This window comes from Nanorana parkeri, unplaced genomic scaffold (genome assembly GCF_000935625.1).
Source record: "Nanorana parkeri isolate BGI_ZX_2015 unplaced genomic scaffold, ASM93562v1 scaffold2603, whole genome shotgun sequence".
Lineage (NCBI taxonomy): Eukaryota > Metazoa > Chordata > Amphibia > Anura > Dicroglossidae > Nanorana > Nanorana parkeri.
The window spans coordinates 82,803-101,849 of record NW_017308871.1 but is presented as its reverse complement, the minus strand read 5'-3'; the positions used below and the strand labels follow the sequence as shown (position 1 = coordinate 101,849).

Genomic DNA, 19,047 nt, shown 5'->3' with positions numbered 1-19,047 from the left:
AAAATTCAAATGAGTAAAATATAGATCGAAGCTTCTAGTCAACCAAACAATGAACTCCGAGTGCATACAGGATCAGAAGAAAAGGAACAATGTAAGTGTGTGTGTGTCTAGCGTCAGTGACTCCATGTTGGTCTATCTGAAGGGCTCTGCTTGTCCTTGGAGGACTCTCCCTGCTCTCTGACCAGTTGTGTGGCTGTGGATCTATAATACTAGTTTATCTCTACTACTCTGTATTGATCTCTCTATAAATCAGTCACGGGCTCCAGGTGTCTCTCCAGGAAGAATCGGTGTCTCTGCGGTTTGGATTCCTTCGGTGCAGCGAAGTACGACAGAAGCGATTGAGATGACTTATCTGCCTCTTCCTCGTCGTCGCCCCTGCACAAGAGACACAAAAACAAGGCTTAAATATTAAAGCTGAACTCCGGAGAAACAGCTAACTATACCACTGATGTGCATATATGAAAGACGCTTCACCTGTCAAAGGATCTATCCAGTCCTGAGATATTCGTAGACCTATCGGTCAGGTTGCTGACCGGCCTTTGCTGTGCAGCAGTTAAGCAATACAGCTTGGTCACCTCCCTGCCCTGTGAATGGACAATGAAGGCAGCAGGTCAACTTAAAGCCCAGCTCCAGCGATCTTTCTTTATTCAGGGCTTATTCACACTTGTCCATTTTTATTTCACTTGCATTGCAACTAGAAATCCCATCATTTCCTATGTAGCTGGTTCACATCTATGTGATGCAGGTTACTGTGAAAGGTAAACTATATGGGCCCATTTACACCTATGCCTGTGCATTAGAACTTCTACTGCATGCACATGGAACAGTGTAAATCACGCCTAAAAAGTTCAACTGAAGGGTAAATATACAAACGCAGCCCTGGCTGCCAATCATAAACCTTCTCTCCAGAGCTGTCCTCCGCAGTTATGGCTTCACTGCCATGTCCTAAGTCTTGAGGGTTGAATGGCATTCACAGTATGTCCTCTAACTTCACAGATTCTATGATAGCCAGTGTCATTCAATCAGGAAGATGGGAGCAGGTCATCATGGACAGCACCCTGCAGTTACATACAATGATGCAAGCCTCCCACTGCTGAAAGAATATGTAAAAAGAAAAAAAAGGACCCTGCGTGTCACATGACTTGACCAGACACTTCTGGAAAAGGGAGGTACAGTACAATTTTTCAAAAATACACACAGGGGCCTCTGGGATGGAGGTGAGGTTGAATGGGGGGGCCGGATGGAAGAGCCGGTGTTCTATCAAAGTTTGTGACTGCGTTAGAATGCGTGACCGGTGATGTGGTCACACATTTTAACCTAATCCCGCCCAGTTTGTGGGCGGTGGAATGTGTGACCGGTCACGTGGTCACACATTTTAACATGCTCCCGCCCAGTTTTTCGGCGGTGGTATATGTGACCAGCAAAAGGTGAAGAATTCCAACACTTTCTCAGCTGTTCCCGGGCAGATCGGCATCGCAGATGGTATGTGCAGATGAACCAATCTGCCCTGGAAAAGCCGATCGGTCCTGAAATGTCACTTTTATCCGACTTTGTGAAATGTGAGATCGCACTCACAGAGTCAGATAGAAGTGACATTTCAAGACCGATCAGATCGGTTCATCTGCACATACCATCTGCGATGCCGATCTGCCCGGGAACAGCTGAGAAAGTGTTGGAATTCTTCAACTTCCTTTTGCCGGTCACATATTCCACCGCCGAAAAACTGGGCGCGATTACGTTAAAATGTCTGACAACGTGACCGTTCACACATTCTAACGTAGCCACAATCTTTAACAGGACACCGGAAATTAGGCACTGGTGTCAGGGAGAAATTGCCTGTTGTCCACAGCAGCCAATCAGCTTATGACCTGCCTTATATTTAGGACAGATAACGCCGGACATCTCTGGGGAACACACAAGAAGGTCACATGGCCAGGCAACCAGTACCTCCAGAAGGAGCTCAGTAATGGCAACCTACATGCATATAGCTCTTCGGATTTTCTTTAAAGGGAGTATTTCCCCTCCGGTACTGTTTTATTTTTGTTATTCTCCTTTGAACTTGCCAAGAAAGTTCACTACTTCAGGTGAGTCCATTCCCTCAGCCAATCTGAACAGCTATACCAGGGGTGGGCAACTGCAGACCCCCAGCTCTGGTTTAACTACATATACCGACATGCCTCTGACAGTCATGTCTGTCAATGTCAGTCTAGGAATGCCTCATGGGATCTGTACTTCAATGGCTGGAGGGCCGGAGTTGCCCACCCTTGATCTACAAGCACCTTCAAGCCAATAGAACAGCGCAAGAATCTGAGTGTCAGGAGAGGTCATTTTCAGCATGTTGATACTATGGAGAGAAGGGGGGTTTGAATGACCTCAAAACGTAACAAGTCAAAGAGTGACTCGCACTCCATTTCATATTATAGTCAGTCTTCTTTATTGACCAGGGTAGTGTCACATTGCTGAGCGACGTTTCGGAACCAAGTGGTCCCTTCTTCAGGCAAACAAACGCGCTTTTGTTTGCCTGAAGGGACCACTTGGTTCCGAAACGTCGCTCAGCAATGTGACACTACCCTGGTCAATAAAAAAAGATTGACTATAATATGAAATGGAGTGCAAGTGACTTTTTGACTTGTTACGTTTGATATGCAGAGGCATCTGCAGTGACTTTAAGCACCCACCCGACTTTTTTTGTGGGTTCAATCCGGCCAGGAGTGCGATGGGATCTACTATGTTTTGAATGGCCTCACCCCCACACCATCAGTGTCTTCTGGTGCCGACCAGGCATGAAACTGTTGCCCGAACCGGCTGATCATATCATGTCTGTGAACAGATTGAGCTTTTCATTTCACAGAGGGCCGCAGGAAGGCAAAGCCTGAATTAGAGGCGCAGAAAGCACTCAAGGACCTGCCGGTGATTTTACAAGTCAGTAATTAGATGTGAGAGCAGTTGGGGGATGGAGACAAGACGTGCACGAAAATCCTCTTTACAACACAAGGTCTGTCTGACCTCCTCCCCCCTCCAGCATAATCTGACACTGCTAATTAGCGCCAATGTTACTAGCAACCAAGGCCAGCTTCAGCACAAATCCATGACCTACTGTTACAGTAACTGCATGCAGATAAGAGGAGAAAGACTCCATAGGTATTCTCACTCGTACACTGCTGCCCCCTGCTGGTGGACCTGAGCCAAACACTACATTTATACGTAAAGAAAAAAATCTCTTAGGGCCCATTCACACTAATCGATGTGCGATGCCACACCACACTGTGTACTTTTTTTTTTTTAGAACTTTATTGACATGTTACAAGTGTTTCATTCAGTTCTACAGTAACAGCAGGGTGCAGGATGGTTGTACTGTGTCGCATCCCGATGCGCTTGAAAGAAAAATACCCCATGCCATACTTTTTTTTAGCGCACACCGCCGCAATACTGACACGTCAATACTGACGCTTTTCATTTTTAAACACAAGCGGCTGCCGTAAGGTCCCATGCTTGCCAAGGACCTCGGAGTGGCTGTTTACAGCGCGTGTCCAACCACACATCCCCTTCTCCTTCCCGCCACCCTGCACGCAGCCCTGGCATGCAACACAGAGTACGTAGCTTCATATTATTCTGCATTGCTGTAGAATGTATTGCTGGGATTTGTAGTCCTCTTTAGCTGGTGGTATTCTGCATTGCTATATAATATATTGCGGAGATTTGTAGTCCCTCTACAGCTTTGAGTCAGTGGCAGAACTACCGGGGTTGCAGCTGTGTCCGGGTCCCAGTGCTCCACCACTTTCCTAAAATCATGAGTCTGTATTGTTTTAGAAAAACGGTCACATGATGCCTTTTTTTTTTGCATCAGTAATTGGTCTCAGCAAGTACTTGAGGAAAAGTCACTGACCTGGAACAAGCATGAAACCTCATTGGCTGCACTTTGCTTTGAGTCATCAGCTTAACATGCACTGATGCACTGTAAAGGCAAAAGGTACCGTACACATTCACTCACCATAGCACCGGGACGGCTTTAGTGTCCAAGATAAGCTGCGTTGTGCTCCAGCTGAATCGCACAAACTGAGGGTATCCGAAGACGGGGTCAAGATGCCGAGCGAGCCACTCTTTAGTCTTTGGGTCTGTTAGAAAGGATACGTACAAACATGAGCTGGATAACCTCTGCAACGGAAGTGCAATCCTTCCCTTTTCTGCCCATAAAAAGGTAAAACACATTTGGGGGAATTTATCGAAACTGGAGCAGCTGTGCATGGCAACCAATCAGCTTACAAATCTCAACTCAACAAACTAGAGAGAAGCTGATTGGTTGCCATGGGCAACTGCTTCACATTTTGTCTGCTCCAGGTTTGATAGATTCCCCTCAATCTGTCCTAGGGTGACAACACTCACTCCCTGTACTGCATCTATGGAGGAGTAGCATGACCACCCTAGGACAGGACAACAGAACACCTCTGCTTTCTATTCCCCATAAGGGAGAGGTGTTCTGTACCCCCAGAGGGACTGGGAACAATGTAACTGATAGCAGTCAGCACAAGAAGTCATCAGCTAGCTAGGTTTCTGGCAGGATCAACAAGTATTATTCATACTTATGGAAACAGATCTAACAAGAAGCGTTTAATGGTAAGAGAATAATACAAGAAACTTATTGCCAGGATCACATAAACTGGACCCTTTTCATGACCTGGGTTTATTAGCGCCTAAGGGTCATGTAAGACAGATGATTTTGTAGCAGAGATTATTTGCTGCTACAAATACAAGAGAATAACAGCGATATGTAGCTAGAAATGTAATCACTATAGTCCCTAGTGATTGGTCGCCAAGAATCGATTTATTGCTGCTACATCATCACACTGCTATAAATCTCTCTCCTTTAGAGATTTGCAGGCAAGCCATGAAGGTGAATGCAGAGTGACTTCCGCAGCTGAGCCTGACACTGACATGAAACGCTGCACAAGCCCAATTTGGGCCAGTATTGGTTTTAACACTTTAAAAGGGTAAGCTCACCTTTTTTTACAAAATGTGAAAAAATAAACTTACCCCCAATCCCCCAATCCCCGCTGACCAGCCCGACAGTATTCTTAAGGTGTCCATACACCTTGCGATTATCGTACGATTTTCATATGCGATGAAGATTTTCATATGCGATAAAGTTGATGGGGAGCCTACAACCAAAAATACTGTACAAACGTACGACGTTAGTCTTTCCAGCATGCTAGAAAAACCTAATTTTCGGTGGGTTAGTGGCGTGGTTATACAACAAGATTTGTACGATCGAAACAGCGCAAACGAAAATTTTTCCTCTAAATCACAGCCAATCATCTAATTAGCGGTGGAGACGAACGATAATCGCAGGTCTGTGCATGATGGGCTGGTTGTGCGAAAATGTAATGAGGTTACAACCATCGTACAACAAAAGTTGTACGATGGTTGTAAGGTGTATGGGCACCTTTATTGTTCAGCGCATTTATGTGACTGCTGACCAACGAGCGCTCGCCATTTGCAAGCACCGCGATTATTTCACAATACGGGGCTGTCAATTGTAACATAAAAAGGTATACAGATCACTACACTGACTGGGGAGGAGGGGGTACCACAGCCGGAACCAGTAAAGCTGGGGAGCCAGCTGTGAGTACATTGTCTAATATTAATAAGACGCATTAAAGAAAACCTGTACCAAGAACACATGGTTACTGTAGGCCTCCCTGAGAGTTCGGGTTGCCCTTCAATACTTTGTGTCGCTGACACGTGAACAAAGCTACCAATAAGAGGCTCTTTCATCACTCTGACTTCAGTTACAGCGGCCAAGTTTGTTCCAGGCTAGCGACCCAGAACCTACAGAAGCCAGAAAACTAACATTTTCAGCAGAGGTCAGCAAAGGCAACACTTATATTTTGCCAAGTTCCCATAAAGCGACACTAAAAACTCAGGAGTTAAAAGGGAGAATTATTAAACGATGTGGTTTTCATTTGGTAAACTCTTGTAGTCCATCCCGGGAGTGAGCTTGGAGCGGTGACTACTTTACAACACACACAGGGACCATGGGGAACAAAAGTAGCCACCCTCCAGAAGGAAGGAAAGTGCCAGCACCAATTCAGAGATGATTTGAGGATCCACAGCCGAGTGACACACAAATAAGATACAGTATTGTTAATAGTTGAGGTACTTGAATATATTTTTAAGAATTTAACACGAGTTTAGTGTCACTTTAAGAACACAAAATGCTGTACCCGTCTTCTATACTGACACAATAAGTCAATGTTATCTGACAATGTGGTGGGGAGGGAAACCAATAGATGTAACAAACATCCCAAGGTTATTGTTAGCATGCGTTTGCCTAATAAGCAAAACACACAATGGCTGAAAAGGATACATTTCCAGGATCAGCACATTTCGCTAGCAGATAAACAAAATAGCTATTCATTACATATTGAGATCAACATCCTGCCATGTGATTGGGGGGGCACTAATTAAGATTCGCTCTGCTGCTGGGCTATCCTGTGTATACCCGTGTGGGGGGTCATCTTTAATGCTATTGCGGTCATTTTATATGCACAATGCTGAGAAATGTGCAGTGCAATATGGGACAGTACTGGGGGTGCCTAATATTACAGCAAAAGAGTCCCGCTGGGCAAGGAGAATGGTGTTGCAAAAAAAGGCAGATCTGTGGCATGGCATAACTAACCATTTGGGTATCCAGAGCCGTACTCCGCATCAACTTCTCCCAGATCTTCCAGGAACTTCCAGCCCTTCACCACCCGGTCCCTGGCCACCTACATAGAAAATACAGGTCAATCTGTACAGACATACTGGGTTATGTGTATTAAAGCTCATCAAAATCCAAATACAATAACTTAATATTTTGCAGATGACCAATCCTAAAATGTGGTGGCTGCATTAGATTTCCTTTATTTTCACTTGGTGATCCTGTGAATAAAAACACACTTCCCATCCTAGGGCGGCAACGCTCACTCATTGTACTGTATCTATGGAGGGAACCAGGGGTACCCCTAGCTTACTTGAGGCACCGGGGTTGGCTTCCTGCCGAGCTCCTGGCACCAAGTGACATCACTGGTTGCCAGGAGCTGGGAGGGATGCCGCCAAGAGTGTCCCAAGTTGCTAAGAACTGGGTGGCCAGTAACATTACTTGTTGCCAGGAGTAGAGCGGGAAGCCAGTAAGAGTGTCCCCCGTTGCCAAGAAGTGGGTAGAGAGATGTGTACAGACCTTACACATCTCCCTGCCCAGCTCTTAGCAACCTGGGACGTTCTGGCCGAAACGGGGGCAGCAGACACCCTGCAAATATTGTGCAGTGGCCATGCCGCTCCCCCTACAAGATGCAGCCTGAGGCAACAGTGTCAGGCTGCCTTATTATAGGGCCGGCCCTGGAGGGAACCATGGTGGCCACACCCAGGTTAGATTTATTTTCATCTCCAGAGCGGATGGGGACAATAGTAGTTTATAGAAGAAAGATTAGGTTTTTTCTTTCCCTTTTAGTTCATCTCAAAGACAGTGACAAGGATGTGACATTTCTGACAAGAGCAACAGATATTTTCTGCACGTGACGCAAATGTTCTTGAAAAATAAAAACAAATGCAACCACCAAATCCAAGGTCTGGTAAGCTGCAATAGATTACATTTTATTTTTGGGTGTGGGAAGCACGAGTGGGCATTGGGTGAAATTTACCATACAGTTGGGATTTAAAAGGCAGTAAAGTATTTCATACCTACCCAGAGGGTAAAAAAAAACAAAAATACATAAATAAATCAAAATTTATAGCAAAAACACAATGGGGGGGGAATTTAAAAACAGGAGCAGACCGTAAAGAAATGCATTGAGTGGGCTGTATCAAAACTGGAGCAGGCGTCCATAGTAACCAATCAGCTACTTTCTTTAGTTTGCTCAGTTAGGTTTTGAAAATGAAAGGTAGAAGCTGATTGGTTGCCAGGGGCAAATGCTCCAGATTTTGATAAATTCCCCTCCGTGCATTTCTTATAAAACAAACCTGTACAGAGAGAGAAGCACTGGGGCTGCCATTCCTGATATCTTCCTATAAATACTTGTTGCCTGGCTGTCTCTGGATTCATTGCTTTCCGAGTTACTGCCCCAAAAACAAGCATGCAGATCAGAAAGTCAAATTCAAATCTGCCAACTTGTTCCAGGTTAGTGACACAGAAGTACTAAAGCCACTGGAGCAGCCAGACAATTCACATTTGCAGTAGGAAGCCATCAATGACACCCCAATACTTAGATTTAGTTGTGCTTTTTTTCCAGCACAGTTATCACAATGCTTTCCAAAAAATCATCAAGAGAAGGGGTGGCTACTCCAGATGTGGTGGAACTACAAGTCCCATGAGGCATTGCAAGGCTGACACACACATTTATGACTCCGAGGAATTGTAGTTTCACCACAGATGGGGGGCCAAGGTTGCCTACCGCTTATCTACAAGGTCTTATGTAGAAATGCTAAATACTACAGAAATAACATGATGTGCTTGGGAAGAAATTGTATCAGTTATTTTTAATGTGTCCACCATGGAACGCTAACAAATATTTTATCATCATTATCTGCAATAAATCAATGTCATTGTTTTTTTTTTTTATTTACAGAAGAAACAAACATTACATTGGCTCCCCCTGCTGTTCACCAGAGTAATTACAGAGTATAAAATGGGCATATTTTCCACCAATCTCATAATAATGAATAACACATAAACATGATCATGTAGTGCATATAAGAGTAATAAAGACAGCCATGTAAACAATTTACAAGTCCTGCTTTGCTCCCCTCTGATTTCACTTTGTGTTCTACATACCGGACCTAGAGCCAAGAACAACTCTCCTGCCCAAAGAGGGTCCTTAATGACCACTAATTGTTATTTATATCCCATCGCACTCCTGACGGCAGAATCCCAAACGGATCAGTGCTGGGTGCTGCTGTGATGGGCGGATTGCGCCGCGTTAGGAGCAATGAAAAGAAGAATCATCGGCGCTCCAGCACTGAAGCGAGACGTCTTTTAGTGACGCATGTTCAGAATATCACAAAGCAAACATTTCGGGGGCCACATGGGGTCCCTTCATCAGGCAAACATCACACATTTTGCCTGATGAAAGGACCTCATATGGTCCTAAAACGTAGCTTGCTTTGTCAGCTGTCAATCAGGCAGCGGGGTGGATCCCAGCAATATTGTCAGGATCCTTCCTGGCTGAACAGCGGCTCTGTTTCTATCAGCATATAGTGGGCAATAGCCCGCAATATGCCGAGTTTTGGGTCACAGGAGGACGCTAGTAAATGTCCTCCTGTGACCCAAAAGAGAACGCCAAAAAAAGGTTTTCAACATAGTTCTCTTTTAAAGCAATTGTTACTAACATTAATCGTTTTCCTGCAAAGCTAAGTACCTACATCTTCTGCTCCACTGATCCCTGCAACATTGAAAAGAAACCGCTGCCTGAAGACCCTACAAAAACTGACACCTCTGGAAGTGTCAGATCCTGGTCCAACCCCCTGCGCTCAGCAGCGATTGGTGGAGCGGATAGCAGAAGAGGGAGGCATTTACTTCTCCCCATGCATCTTCTTTGCAAGTTACCATTTGGTCACCTACAAATCTCGGGGTGTTTAATTCTTCCCCTGACTGAAGCAAAGCGTCCACAACCCAAACTATTTTCACACATGAGTTTATTTGTGAAATCCCATTGGATTTATGTTATGTGCCCAGTTTAGTTGTAGCGCACTGCCTGCACAATGAATATTTCATATGCTGTAAAATTTTAGCTGAAGCATGAAAACGGGCTGTCGTCTGAACAAAGAAAAACCCTCCTCCTCCTGCTCATCAGTGACGCACAAAGCCACCTAATGGAGCTTAATGATCCTTTACAGAAAGGCTGCTCACTAGATCTCTCACTATTCACAGGGCTACGTTTTTAGTAAAGTGACATCAAAGTCACATTTTTTTTTCCACTCCCCCCAATGTTAATGTCAGCACTTACCTTAGATGATGTCTCTTAATCCGATCTTTCCTGATGTTTTCATCTGTCCCTCCAGCACTGCGGCGGGTGTCCGATCCAGCGCTGACTCCTCTGTCCTTGCTGGTACTTCCTGTCCCACGGTGTCTGCATGCGGATGCACGCGTCCATAGACTTACCTTGCGTCTCTCTTTGTCTCCCGGCCGAAAATCGGAACTGCGCATGCGCCCGCCCCAAGATGCTTTGCGGCCGCCCGAGCAGTTTTGGATTTTCTGACGGGAGCGCGCGGCGAAGACAGGGTAAGTTTAAACCACTGTTAAAGTTTTTTCTTTTACTTTTTGCATACATCTACTGCTTGCCCGCAGTAGATATATGCAAAAAAAAACGGGAGGCTTTAGAAACCCTTTAAAAGTGTCTGTATACACCAAACGTATTTTTTGTTTTGTACAGAGTAAAGAAGAGTTACGAACCCTATCAGGTTATGGCTTGCTTTCCGGGCCCTGCCAGGAAGATTTCCCTTCACTTCCTGTGCCGCCCCAACAGGGGCATAGAATATGAGATGCGTAGCCTCAGTTAAGATTAGCATTGTTATATAGGTTAGAATTTATATAGTGTGATTTGCCTAACTATTTTCTCATAGCTAAATCCATGTGTTATCCTATGCTGCCATCTAGTGGCCTTTTGTTGTAACAAACATGCTTTCTGTAATTATTCCTCATATGACGATTGTATTTTCCCCTAGTGTAGCCCCACCCTTCTTCCTGTGTGCAGTACTTCCTGTGTCATGGGCACAGTTGAAAGCCACGTGTAACAGGACACACATGTAATCTGCACAGTACGTAGGAAAGGCATCATTTTCTGACCGCACAATACTATAACCGTTCAACTGCTGTTCCTATCATCTGCTGTAACCTGATGTAGAAGAATAAACACCTTTTTTGAATGAATCGGTATTGACGAGTTCAGCTATCTGACGAGGATTGTCCGCAGTGAGTATATCTGCTTATACAGGCCAGGCATAGAGGTCTCAGCAAGGGATATATCTCGCTATCACAACGATCGGAGTCAGAATACTTCCTGCATTAAAAATGAACTGTACACATATCTTTAAAATAAACACACCTTTAGAAATGACAAACGCATACTTCTAGATATTACCCGGCTTTTTATTCTTTGCATACCTTATGTCTCTTTACCATTCTTCTGACATAGGCCATGTTAACTAAGGGCAGGTTACAAGCTCTCACTTTACTTCCTGGAACTCTGGCACATGCGACTAGGACATGTGACCATGCACATCCTCTCAGGGGAAGAAATTGCCTTTCCCTGAGATCTTGTGAGATCACAGATGAGATTTCCCAGCAATGCTCTGCTGATGTAACCTTCCCAGGATGCCAATCCTTGGGCACATTACATCATTTGTGCCAAAACCGGCCCAGGAAGTAGATGAACTCTATTTGTAAGTAAATTAATGATGTGATGTTTAGTGAAAGGGGGGTAAAGGTCCACTTTAAGCTGGCCGCACACTGCTCTTTTTTTCGTTCAACCCACTGGCTGCACTAAAAAAATAAAAATAAGGCAGATTCCTTCATCAACGATAAGAGCGCATTGGTCGAGGAATCCCCGCTGTTTCTTTTATATTTTTTCAGCAGCCGCTGGCTCCTCCGATTTTCTGACTGGCTCCTTTGATCAGCTGATTGAGGGATGCCAGCAGAAAAGGAACTGACCACCTTTAGTGATACAACAGGAAGTGAAAGGAAATCTGCCCACAGAGAAGGAAAATTCTCAGGTGAGACAGTTGTCATCAGAATATTTGTCCCCATTTGAAGATTTTCCCTCAACTCTTGCTCTCATGAAAACTCTAAAAATTTACAAATTTCAACATTCTCGGTCACAGGACCAAACAGAGGTATAAGCTTTCCCTGTGGGGACACAGATCATGATAACAACATATCAGAAGGTCTAACCCTCCCTGCTCTATCCAAACCTGAAGAGGTATACAAAAAAAATGCAATAAATACAATTGTACAAGTAGTAGTGATATGGTGACTTCTGAACACAGCCCTCACCTTTGCACAGATACTAGCAGCACTAACCACAGGAAACAAAGAATCAGCTTTAGGCCTCACAGTCACTTCCAGTGCAGGGAAAAGCTTCTTCAGCTTCTCTTGATACTTCTCAGCAGGACCCACAGTATCTACAAACACCTGCAGGGGGCGACAACACACACACGAGAACAATACATCAGATGAGAACTGAAAAGCCCCAAACAGAACCCGATTTGCATAAAAGAGCAAATAAAATAAATAGATAAACAGGAAGCTATGGTCATCTATCATCTCTTTAAATGCAGCTAAGGTAAGTACTCAAGTCTGATTTTATAACAGCCTTCTCAAATCCCCTGCACAGCAGATCCCTTATAGGAGCCAGAAAGCAAGCACTGTAAGCCAATTAGGTATCACTGCATTTCAAAAATCCTGATAGAAGGAAAGTGCAGAGGGATGACTATTAGCGTGATGCCGCTTCTGCACTGTCCAATCAACAGGCTAGGGTTTTGGTCTTATCAGACAAAAAGTTTTCTTTAACTCTTCGTGCTAATGGCTGCCAGCTGAACAATCCACTTGCTGTTGCATACTCGAAGTTTTCAACAGTTTATCGCAGTTTTTCACACAGACTTGAGGGGCTGCTTATTCAAGGCTCTAGGGCTTTCACCACGAACATATCAAACAAAAGGGAACAGAGCGCCACCTCTGTGTGTAAAATTGTTTATTAAATAATTAAAACACGGGATAAAAGTACTCACAAACGCTTTCATCAGGCTTTAACAACAAACGAGAGGCCACACTGTCCGTTAACCCAACATGGTATCGCCCCGACTATGTAACGCGGTAGCCTCCGGTCACATCACCGTCAGCCAAGATTGACGCGTTTCAGGGGCAAGCCCCCTTCATCAGAATCAATGAACGGTGATGTGACTGGAGGCTACCGCGTTACATAGTCGGGGCGATACCATGTTGGGTTAACGGACAGTGTGGCCTCTCGTTTGTTGTTAAAGCCTGATGAAAGCGTTTGTGAGTACTTTTATCCCGTGTTTTAATTATTTAATAAACAATTTTACACACAGAGGTGGCGCTCTGTTCCCTTTTGCTTTCTAGGGTTTTGGTCTTGACCAAACTGTAATGCTGCAAAAATGGACAAGACCCTGGCTGTGCTGTCTAGCAAGGGGTGCCCGAATCCCAAAATTGGATGCACAGGGTTATAAATTTGATACTTGGGAGCTGTTCTACTTCCCTAAGTATTTGTATCTAGCCAATTGCCTTAAGTTCAGCTTTAACATTTTATACTTCCCATCCCTGGCTATAGTTTGCAAAATATATACACATTACATCAGTGCAGCAACATGCATCTATTTTATATGTGCATCCTGCTTAGTAGTTCCAGACTGACAAAACTGCATCTCTATGTGCGGAGGTGGCTTACAGTTATCAGCCTGCAACAAGAAGTGTTGTTACTGGTAGGATCTCCAGGTAAGAAACAGAATGAAACATTTGGGGTTTACATATAGTTTAAAGGAACCTTTCCTAAGAGACACATGGAGGTTGCCATTGTTGACTTTGCTTTCTGTAAATACTAGTTGCCCGGCTGTCAAGTTGACCTTTTCAATTCAGTACTTTGAGACACTAAGCCAGGACAAATATGCAGCTGAAAAACAGCCAGAGACAATTAGAAGTTCCCCCCCCAAAAAAGGCCTGCAATGGAGGCCACCATTTTTCTCTTGGGAAAGGTTTATTTTGAATTGGTTGCTACTTCTCACAAAAGTTCTATCATACCGAGACTAAACTCAAGAGTTAGATCTTAAAAATGCATTCAAGTACCTTAACTATAAACAATAATGGACCTTATTTGTGCATCACTCGGCTGTAGATCCTCAAATCATCTCCGAGTTGGTGCCGACACTGTCCTTCCTTCTGGAGGGTGGCTACTTTTGTTCCCCATGGTCCCTGTCTGTGTTGTAAAGTAGTCACCGCTCCAAGCTCACTCATGTGATAGACTACAATAATTTGTTTAGTTAACGTTGTTGTATTGAGATTGCAATCACGTGAGTGAGCTTGGAGCAGTGACTACTTTAAAAACACACACAGGGACCATGGAGAAGAAAAGTAGCCACCCTCCAGAAGGAAGGACAGTGTCAGCACCAATTCAGAGATGATTTGAGGATCTACAGCCGAATGATACACAAATAAGATACATTGTCACTCATAGTTAAGGTACTTGAATGTATTTCTAAGCTTTAAAAAAGGAGAACTATGGGGTTAGGGCTTTTCCCCATAGTTCTCCTTAGGGTAACGGGGGGAGACAAACTAGCCTCCTCCCGTCACCTTAACCTCAGTATAGCTCGCGGTATACTGAGACGCCGCAGCTGAAACATCCCGACAATTATGTCTGGATCCGCCCAGCTGCGTGAGTGACAGCTGGCTCTGCCTATCTAGAGGCAGAGCCAGCTGTACCCGCCCCTTCCCCCATCCATTCCGCCAGTCAACGCTGGAGGATCGGAGCGGGGGGAATCCAGCCCCTCCCCTGTCACGGCAGAGAGCCGTGACAGGATCGAGAAGTGAGCGAAAGCCGGTATGTGTTCGCTCACTTCCCGATCTACTGAGTCGACCTGTGACAGTCTCATTGTCACAGGTCGGCTAGAACTATGAGGCGAGTGAAAAGCACTCACCTCATAGTTCTCCTTTAACTCCTGATTTTAGTGTCACTTTAACAGAGACCCAAATCAGCCCCTCTGTGACCCATCTCAACTAAAACTCTACACTGCAAAGTCCTAGTCCTTATTAGGATTTGATATTAATATAGTAATAGGTGTCTCTGTTATTTTGTCCACCTTCTGTAATTTCCCTGCATTTATCAGTCATAGAAGGTTTCTGTGTATAAATAAATATCAAGATAATCATAATTCTCAATCATTTCTATTGAATATTTTGCAACACCACCTCTAAGTTCACAAAGCTGTTGTCCCCACCACCAGTTATACATACCTCGGTCACCTGTACTCCATTGTCCAGGGCATGCTGAATGAGTCCTATGGCTGTGTCATGGGACAAGGCATTCAGATTGTATTTAGTCCTGGAAGTGAAAGGTCAGGGGTAAATATTATTGATGCAAAATTAAGAGTTAGGAGGAATCCCAAGAAAATACAATACACTTTGAGTATGGGCTCCCTATGCACTAAGATTAAAGCATACCCATCGCCCATAGTCCCATTTCCCCTTGTGAACAACAAGTAGTCCTATCTGCCCCCCTTTAAGCTTACATCCCATCATGCATCTGTCTCTGGGAGTCATGCCTGTGGCTGTGAGAATCATGCAATGCCTCATGGAACTTGTAGCTCCACAACAGCTGGAGTTTGCCCATCCCTGTCCTAGAAAATCCCAGAGCTGGGATGGGTTCTGAAGGCTTCCAACTTTCCATATACATCCCCTTTATTACAGCAGTTTTCTCTATTAAGTTGAGCAAATATCAATTTGTTGCCTTGACTCCATATGAGTGTGCATCACCTTTGCTGCATGCTGGTGGAGATGACATTGGGTGACAGTATGTGAAGTGCCCAGCCTATAAAATCTGATGTCCCATTAAGTTTCTCGAACAGCCGTTCTCTCTCAGCCTCATTCAATGTCTTGGAGTCTAAAGGGGAAAAAAGAGAATACAAGTTGAAAGCCGATGATCAGCAGAGAGTGCGGACACTGAATTTTTTTAACCATCTATCTGAAAATGAACATTTTCAATCAAAATAAAATAAGGAAACAAGGACCAGAGTCAAAAAAATGGGAACTCCTAATTTAGAACAATACTATCACTACATATCACATGCAGAACAAATAGGAGCATTTGGACAATGTTGTCCTGTTTTTGAATGGGGAAGGGGGGGGGAGAAGAGAGAGAGATGAGGAGAGAGGTGGTGATTTACCATGATTTATAAATTTAGCAACTTTGTAGTTTATAAAGCAAAACTTTGCATGGCAATACTCAAAGTGGTGCTTCTATCGCAATTTTATATTTTCCGCAATACACTTTTCCATACATATACTGTAGGGAGTGACATTACAGGTTACCTGAGCATGCAAGGGGCACATGGGAACAGGCTACACTATGAGTGCTGGCCCTGGAGCTCAGCTTTCCTTTGTGCTCTACAGATAATATGAGCAATAATAAAATGCAAAACTGGGCAATGACAACAGTTTCCTGCTGACAGTGTCTCGTGATACAGTATTAATACAAGTGTGTTTGGGTTCACCTGGGTGTATAGACAGAGGTTGAGATGCTGGTAAAAGAGGGAGCAAAAACAATTGCAAGGTACAGGTATGCGTTAAGTGTGGGGCTACAGGGACAGAATCCCTGACCACCACCAGCCATGTATAACACACACAAAAAAAGTAGCTCCCTATGAAATAGGCCGGTCAATCCTTGCATACAGGATCTAACCATGTATACAGTAGGTGGAAGGTATGCTCTGATGTTCTACCATAGTGAAGGTTTGATAAATGTAGACATAAGACATGTGCACCTACCTGCAACTTTCAGGTCCTCCAAATCCTTCTTTCGGGATACAGGGCAATAACATATGCCATATACCATGGGGCCTGCAACACAGAGAAATGAAAATCACAATAACAGTGCAGGACTGGTAGGTTATGTTTGTAGTTGCTGTTCTTGTTAAGCACCCTGGTACTTTTACCTGTAAAAGGTGAACTACATTTTAGTATTCTCAGCTCTACGGAACATATGCCATCACTTAGGTCAACTTCAGCCCTCCAGCTGTTGTGGAAGACAAGTTCCAGGAGTCATTGCAAGACTGACAGTTACAGGCATGACTCCCAGAGGCATGTTGGGATTTGTAGTTAAAGCACAGCTGGAGGGCTGGCGCTGCCCACTGCTGGCTTCAAGGGGTACGAGTGCAGACTTGGTCCAATATAACCTAAATACTTAGCTAGGCACTGGCCACATAACATAGCCTCAGAGCAGTGTCAGAGAAAAAAGGAAGTACACAAGTTCTCATATATAGACGTGTACAATGTTACCCAACTGCCATCAGTTTGTCATTATTACCTATTGCGGGTTTGAATGTGTCAGGTAGCTGCAACCAGCACGGAACGCTTCTAGGATGGAATTGGGGAGAGTGAGTGCCAAGCTCCCCGACCCCATCCTGCCTCGCTGCGCTCCCTCTCCCCAGACCCATCCTGCCTCGCTGCGCTCCCTCTCCCCAGACCCATCCTAACGCGCTGCGCTCCCTCTCCTCAGACCCATCCTAACGCGCTGCGCTCCCTCTCCCCAGACCCATCCTAACGCGCTGCGCTCCCTCTCCCCAGACCCATTCTAACGCGCTGCGCTCCCTCTCCCCGACCCCATCGCGCTCCCTCTCCACTCATCCTAACGCGCTGCGCTCCCTCTCCCCAGACCCATCCTAACGCGCTGCGCTCCCTCTCCCCAGACCCATCCTATCATGCTGTGCCCCCAATCCCATCCTATCACCCTGTGCTCCCTCTTCCTGATCCCATCTGGGGTGGAAAAGTTGGTTAGGCTAAGAATCCATTTTCTATTTGTGTTGAAAAACTCCATTTTGCCGCCCTAAAAGACAGAAAAGAATTTGAACTTGACACTCTAAAAAAAAAACCTCTGGCTTGAACTTCAACACTTCCTCTTTTTAGTGCACAGGTTTAACTGAGACTTCCTTCGTACCTGTTGGTAAAATCTTAAAATGGCTTAGTTTTAGAAACTGGACTGGTTTAGTTCTGCAACAAAGATCACTGTATCAGACATAATTCTTGAAATTGAACATTCCAGTCTAAACTAGATTTTTGCTAAAACGAGTACTAAATGACATCATATTTGGGAGTGACTTTGGACAAATCTCATTGCTGTGATAAAAAATAATTACATTTTATTGGATAAATTGTATTTCCGTACCTACCTAGTGTGGGATGTCACTGGGATGTGTCCTATTAATTAAGCTAATGTTGCTTTGACTTAAAAATTAATGTACCTATTGTGACGTAGCAGAATGTTATCTTGACATCCTGCCCAATACGCATTGATTAAACTTACTTATGACAAGCACACGAATCTCTGTTCCTGGCAATCGCAAGGTCTGGTATTCCTGCCAGGACACATCCTGTCATGCTGTGCTCTCCCCAATCCCATTCTATCACACTCTGTTCATTATTCCTAATCCCATCATATCCTATTGTGCTTATTCTTCCCAATCCCATCCACCTAAATGCAGGGCAATTCCTGGAGGAGAGCTAGGGGACATGAAAGTTGACTCCACATCCCTAGGTTATGCCTCCCCGCCTCCTCCTCTACTGCACATCTCTCCCAATAAAGGAGGATTTCCAACACTGTAATATCCCAAATCTTGTCAGTTCTGGAACAGGCACACTTCTACTGATTGCAGTAAAAGGCATCCCACCTTATCCCAATATTGGCAGGCTAGAGACAAATTAGATCTAAATTTTGATGTGAGATAAGACGTTTTTATATCACCAATTTACCATAGTTCCTAATAGCAATTTAATGTCTTGTAAGAAAACTACCAATCTCATTTATTCCCTAAAAACCATGTAATGCCATGAACCCCCCCCCCGGCTGACAATGTTCTCTTGGTGCTGCCTCAATATCTCACCCAGGACGGGGCCCCTCCCGGCTTCATCGATCCCTAGGCAGCAGGCTTCCCGGCTACACAGCTCCGGTACCGGAGAGGACAACAGACAGTTCTGAGAATTGTCCCGCTCGAACCGCTCCAGGTCCATGCTGACAGCACCACTTCCGGCAACAAGACGGCTTCCCGCCAACTCCGAGTGACGTCAGCGCGTCCTCCGGCCAATCACCTTCAGAGCGTGTCAGACCGAAAGCAAGAAAACACATATTCTGAGACCACGTGAGCGGTGCCGTTTAAAGGGGAAGTAGTTTTGTATGAGATGATGTTATCTCGCGATGGCTAAGCTCTGATGGCTAGTAGTCTGGACATTGTGCAATTTTGGAGGGCTGTACAGGTGAAGCAGATTTTGGGATAAACTACTGGGATGACCTCCATTTA

The 19,047-nt window shown here is 44.7% G+C and overlaps 1 protein-coding gene across 1 annotated transcript; it reads right to left on the bottom strand.

The window, feature by feature from the left end:
- Positions 1-229: 229 nt before the first annotated feature.
- RNASEH2A (ribonuclease H2 subunit A) lies at positions 230-18,838 on the bottom strand. The gene is made up of 8 exons (XM_018573908.1): positions 18,634-18,838; positions 16,523-16,594; positions 15,512-15,638; positions 14,993-15,080; positions 12,023-12,160; positions 6,677-6,764; positions 3,992-4,115; positions 230-375 (listed from the first exon to the last, which is right to left on the bottom strand). Exons 1-8 carry the CDS (start codon positions 18,758-18,760, stop codon positions 243-245), a joined length of 897 nt encoding a protein of 298 aa, XP_018429410.1. The 5' UTR covers positions 18,761-18,838; the 3' UTR covers positions 230-242.
- Between the last annotated feature and the right edge of the window lie 209 nt (positions 18,839-19,047).